At 44.9% G+C, this 6557-nt stretch overlaps 1 gene segment (V, D, J or C); it reads left to right on the forward strand.

The window, feature by feature from the left end:
* Window positions 1-4889: 4889 nt before the first annotated feature.
* On the forward strand, window positions 4890-5406 carry LOC130520621 (Ig heavy chain V region 6.96-like). The segment is given in 2 exon segments: window positions 4890-4989; window positions 5075-5406. Coding segments are annotated over 2 exon segments (366 nt in total).
* Window positions 5407-6557: the final 1151 nt, after the last annotated feature.

A 6557-nucleotide genomic window follows, 5' to 3' on the forward strand; every position in this document is an offset into this window, starting at 1 on the left:
GGAGTACTAACTGTTGGATGGTTTCCTGGAGCCTGTTTGAGCCTGTTTGAGCCAGTCCTCCTGACCCCCTGATGCAAATCTTCAGTGTCTGGTGGATGTCTGTCGTGCTGATTGCTGAGAACATCAGGGCTGCTGTTACTTCTGTGGACAGGTCCAGAATGGGCTTGACCTGGTTGTTGGGTGTATTTCTATTGTCTTTCAGGTGTTTGGAGTGAAAGACTGGATCAGTCTCAGCCTGAAGTAAAAAGACCTGGAGAGACAGTGAAGATGTCCTGCACCATTTCAGGGTTTGACATGACCAGCTACTATATCCACTGGATACGACAGAGACCAGGGAATGATCTGGAGTGGATCGGGAGGATGGATGCAGGTTCTAACTCTGCTAGCTATGGAAGATCAGAATCAGAATCAGAAGAAGGTTTATTGCCATTGTTCATGTAATACATAGTATTACACAAACTAGGAATTTGTCATGGTGTGCCGCTGCGACATTCAACATAACACTAGACATCAACACCACACTAGAATAAGATAAATAAAATAAAATAAGACTTATATACAGTATATACATAAATAGTGAGTGGTAAGAAATAGTGCAGGTCCATGAGGAGTAATGTATTGTTTATGAGTCCGGCTGGCTGCTGTACATGGTGCTTAAGTGATAAGTCACTTGGTGTTCAGCAGCCTGATGGCAGAGGGGAAGAAGCTGTTAGTGTAGCGGGAGGTTCTGGTCCGAATGGACCGTAGTCTCCTGCCTGAGGGGAGGGGGGAAAACAGTCCGTGACCAGGGTGGGAAGGGTCGGCCGTGATCCGACCTGCACACCTCCGGGTCCTGGAGATATACAGGTCCTGGATGGATGGAAGCCTGCAGCCGATCACCTTCTCGGCAGCGCGCACGACGCGCGCTGCAGCCTCAGTCTGTCCCTGCGGTGGCACCAGCAAACCACACGGTGATGGAGGAGGTGAGGATGGACTCGATGATGGCCGTAATAAAACTGCGCCAACATCCTGGGAGGCAGTTTGAGCTTCCTCAGCTTCCGTAGGAAGAACATCCTTTGCTGGGCCTTCTTGATGAGGGAGCTGATGGTTGGCTCCCACTTAAGGTCCCGGGTGATGGTGGTGCCCAGGAAGCGGAAGGAGTCCGTGATGGTGATGGGGGAGTCCATAAGGGCAAGGGGGGGCAAAGGGGCTGTAACTTTCCTGAAGTCCACAATCATCTCCACTGTTTTCTGAGCGTTCAGCTGCAGGTGTTGTGTCCGCACCAGGACACCAGTCGAGCCACCTCCCTCCTGTAGGCAGTCTCATCGCCATTGGAGATGAGACCGATGAGGGTGGTGTCATCCGCAAACTTGATCAGTTTGACAGACTGGTGGCTTGAGGTGCAGCAGTTTGTGTACAGGGAGAAGAGGAGGGGGGAAAGTACACAGCCCTGGGGTGATCCGGTGCTGATGGTGACGGAGTCCGAGACAGTCTTCCCCAGCCGCACGTACTGCCTCTGATCCGTCAGGAAGTGAGTGATCCACCTGCAGAGGGAGGCAGGCACACTAAGCTGGGACAGCTTGTCCTGTAGCAGAGCGGGGCGGATGGTATTGAATGCAGAGCTGAAGTCCACGAACAGGATCCTCGCGTAGGTTCCCGGGGAGTCCAGATGCTGCAGGATGGAGTGAAGGGCCAGGTTGACCGCGTCGTCCACAGATCTGTTGGCTCTGTAGGCGAACTGCAGTGGATCCAGGAGGGGGGTGGTGATGGACTTGAGGTGTGGCAGGATCAGGCGCTCTAAGGACTTCATGACTACAGAGGTGAGCGCCACAGGTCTGTAGTCGTTAAGCCCAGTGATCCGTGGCTTCTTGGGGACAGGGACGATGGTTGAGGTTTTGAGGCAGGCTGGCACCTGGCACGACTCCAGGGAGGAGCTGAAGATGTCTGTAAAGACAGGAGTCAGCTCCTCTGCCAGTGCCTCAGGGTGGAGGGAGACACGCCGTCCGGGCCAGGGGCCTTGCGCGGGTTCAGCCTGGCGAACTGCCTGCGCACATCCTGCTCACTGATGGTGAATGAAGGGGGGGAGGAGGGGGGAACTGGTGGTAAGTGATGGGGGGGGGGGACTGATGGTGAGTGGAGGGGGGGAGGAGGAGGGGACTGCCTTTGATGGAGTAAGGTCCATGGGGGCAGAGACACTGGGGGGAGGGGAGGTGTTGGGCATGGCTGACGAGGGGTCAAAGCGGGCATAGTGGAGGGACAGACTCTGACAAAGTTCTTTCAAGAGTGGTTACGTGATGACTGAAGACGTGTCCAGCAGCACTCAGTACCTGCAGATCAGCAGCCTGACAGCAGAGGATTCTGCTGTTTTCTTCTGTGCTCGAGAAACACAGTGACTCCAGAGAGAGGAACAGCTGTGCAAAAACCTCCACAGACAACAAACGTGCCTCCTTCTCAGAAACTGAATTACAATCTTCATAAAGATTTACCAGGAAAGTTTTTCAAAATATTTCCAGCAGTTTCTTTCTTAGGTGCACATAAATAGACATAATGTTTTAGACTCTCCTGTGTTTGTTTATTACTTTATTTATTTTGTTCTGCTTGTTGTCTTGCTCTGTCCTGTTAAGATACTAATTACTGTCATGTCCCTCATTTGTGTCTCATCATCTTTGCCCTGTCCTTGTGTATTAAAACCACTTCTCCATCCATCCTGTACCAGAGAGTGTTTTGTTAAAGTGTCCAGTGGGCCCCTCATGTCTTTGACCGGGTTATCTTGTGTTTTGGTTTGGACTGCTGTCCTCAAAAGTTTGACATTTTTCCTCTCCGAGATCGATTGATTGGTTTGATCCCTGATGCAGTTTATTAGATTTAAGAGCTTTCTTTTGGATTTTTTTCTTGTCCTCCTCATCAAGATCCATTGATTGGTTTGATCTTGTGAAATAAATCTGTATTCTTCCTGTTAGGTTCAAACAACCTGAAACACGAGAAAAACAAATGAGGCAAAGACAACAGTTTGAATTTTACTTGCAAGGAGAACGGGGAGATGTGCTCAGTTACAGATCTCCAACACGTTCTGACGCACACCTCCCGCCATCCTTCTTTTATTGGAATTAGGAGGTTCCTAGTTACAGAAGTCCTTCACTGATTTGATTAGCTTATCTCGCAAACAGCACATTCTTCTATATCAGACAGATTAAGAGAACATCTCCTGGGTTCGGCCCCGCAGCTCTGTCTCCAGTCAAGGCCACTTCTCCAACAGCCGCCGCATTTCTGTCGCCCTTGACCAGAGAAGTTCGAGGTGACATACCAAGCATCATGAACATTAAGCATTAGCAAATAATAGGAAACATTAAGTAATGAGAGACAATATAACAAGAATAAGGAATATAACAAGGTGAAAGCAAATAAGAGATAACTTTAACATAATGGATCTAACACTTCCAAAACTGTTTTGCATGTGCTGAACTTCACATGTAAAACACAATTTGACTGTAGGTTTCCACTCTCCTATTGACTCCAGTTAGATCAACAGTGATGCTTCACATGTTTGATTCGATGCAAATTCAGAGTTCTTTTTTGGTCCTCAGCTATAAAACCATCACATCAGACTGTCAGTGGAGTTCTCTGCACCTGACTTTCAACATTAACCATGTTCTCTGCAGCTCTGCTGCTGCTGTTGGCAGCTGGATGTGAGTCTCTCTCTGGATTTGTCAAAGTCAGCAGTTGATCTGTTTGAGTGTGATTTTACAATCAGCATTTTCTTTGTTGTTTCACAGGTGTGAAGTGTGAACAGTTGACACAGCCAGCCTCTGTGACTGTGCAGCCAGGTCAGCGTCTGACCATCACCTGTCAGGTCTCTTATTCTGTTAGCAGCTACTGGACAAACTGGATCAGACAGCCTGCAGGGAAAGGACTGGAGTGGATTGGACAGAAATATACTGGAGGCTCCTACTACAAAGATTCCTTGAAGAACAAGTTCAGCATCAGTTTAGACTCTTCCAGCAACACAGTGACTCTAAATGGAGTGAATGTGCAGCCTGAAGACACTGCTGTGTATTACTGTGCCAGACACACAATAACACAAACCATCAGTGGAGCTGAACAAAAACCCCTCAGAGCATCAACACAACATCACCAGAGGGGCGCTGTCACACCAGGAATGAATCATGACAACACCGTTGAGGCAGAAATTTTGAGAAGAATTCTGGAGCACAAGATTTTTACCTAAGAATTTAAATTAAATATAAAACCTGTAGAAAACTTTCAATGTTTTTTGTAGTAAAACAGAACTACAAAATAAGAAAATGTTTTTGGATTCCTTTTGCACAAATAAATAAAGACCAAATGACCTAAAATATATATGATGACTGATTTTGTAGAATGCTGAACTTCTGATCTCATTATGATACAAGTGAATTTCACATGCATTTAAAAGGATAATGCAGCAACAATATATTTGTTTCTCTGTAATTTCAATGATCTCAACAGTTAATTTCAACTGTCACCCAAAATAAAAGCACACACACAGAACCCTTTTTTTTTAAAAGAGATCGGTTTTTAATATTGTTACTCAAACATTCATGATCAATTGATGACTCATGGAAAAAAATGTGTATTTTTAAAAATCAATTAAATGATGTCACAAATTCATGGAAAATCTCCGATCTCATGATTCTCCCCTTAGACATTCTTTTTGTAGAGTAAAACTGATTTGCAGCTGGACGAGAACAGCTGAGTGTGAAGTTTGGGGTACCTCACAAATCAGAACTAGGACCACTGGTGTATCATTAATTGGACAAAATTAAAAGTCTCATTTATCATAGGCTCACATCCTCCAAAGAGGAGGAGGCATAACAAATCCAGTTCTTTACTGAGGAGGAGTCGATGCAAAACTCAGATGTGTTCCACGTCTACTTATGTGAGAGCAGAGAGGAGGACAGAGAAGAGGGGACACACAGTTTAACATGATGGACTGTAGGACAGGACTGCTGCTTCTAACTATCTGCTGGGCAGGTGAAGATCTTCACTCATCCTGATTGTTGAGACACTTTGATTTTTGTCATCATCTGATTAACTTGATGTTTCATCTTCTAAACAGGTGTTGATGCTCAGACTCTGACCCAGTCTGAACCAGTGGTTAAAAGACCTGGAGAATCTCACACACTGACCTGTTCAGCCTCTGGATTCACGTTCAGCAGCTACTGGATGCACTGGGTCAGACAGGCTCCTGGAAAAGGACTGGAGTGGATCAGTGCTATCAGCAGCGGCAGTGGCAGCAGCCAGTACTACTCTGAGTCAGTCAAAGGCCGGTTTATCATCTCCAGAGACAACAACAGAGCACAGCTGGATCTGCAGATGAACAGCCTGAAGACTGAAGATTCTGCTGTTTATTATTGTGCTCGAGAGTCACAGTGACTGAAGTCAGTTCAGCAGCTGTACAAAAACAAACATTTCTTATATTTACTGCTGTGAAGAGCAGAAGTGAACACTGACTATTGTATTATTTTAGGCGTTTTAAATCCATATTATTATATTACCTTTTTATTTTTAATAAATCTCATAAATTCACATAATTCATTAACTATTTTCAGCCAAAAATAACACAATAACACATACAATACAACACAATACACCAGTACATGCTTGAATGGATCAGAGCTACGATGATTAACGTTGACTATTTGGGATGAATATATGAGGAATAATAGCTTAAACATTATGAATACACACACATGGCCTTCGCTGTTGGCTGGTTAAGGCTGAGACTTAACGAAATCAGGGTTTTAAGCATTGGCATTTTTACCCCTTCACCCACCAGCACTCTCTCCAATCACTTTTCACCTGCAATGGTCCTATCTTTGTTCAGCAACAATCAACCTCTATCTTCTCTATCAAAACTATTTTAAAATGGACTAAGGTGATTGCAAAACTGTTTCTATTTCCCTGGAATCCCTGATGCAGTTCAATACATTTCATAGCTCTCTTTTGGATTTTTTGTTGTCTTTCCCACCTGTTTCTTTTGGGAGGCCTCAGGTGTCTGTCCTGGGACGACTCATTCTTGGTCTATGATGCAATATCCTTTTTTACTGTTGAAAGTTAAGACAGGAACAAATACAAACATCCAAGTTAAAGTGAGATTTATTTCAATCGATCAATCAATCAATCAATCTTTATTTATATACCATCTGTTACATTCTAAATTGTTTTGAGGCACTTAACAGAATCCCAGGGCCTGACCCTAACAAGCAACAGTGGCAGGAAAACCTCCCCTTTAACAGGAAGAAACTGTTGCAAATCTGCTTCGGAGGTTCAGACCGTGAAATGACCAGAGAATCCGTGATCTTCAGTAAAAGTTTATTAGACACATTTGTGGGCCTTTTCACAATACGAGAGAAACATTCTCCGTCTGCCAACCGATAAAAAAAAGTGCTGGACCTTTTTGGGTGTTGGTTTATATTCAGCAGAAAAGTTAGCAACAGTGCTCAAATGGTCATATGATTAACTGACGACGCCATCTTATTACCTTAAATGATTATGTTCTGTGTAAGTTCCGGTACCTCATGAGCCAGTCACAAAGTGGC

Source organism: Takifugu flavidus, unplaced genomic scaffold, assembly GCF_003711565.1.
Source record: "Takifugu flavidus isolate HTHZ2018 unplaced genomic scaffold, ASM371156v2 ctg449, whole genome shotgun sequence".
Taxonomy (NCBI): domain Eukaryota; kingdom Metazoa; phylum Chordata; class Actinopteri; order Tetraodontiformes; family Tetraodontidae; genus Takifugu; species Takifugu flavidus.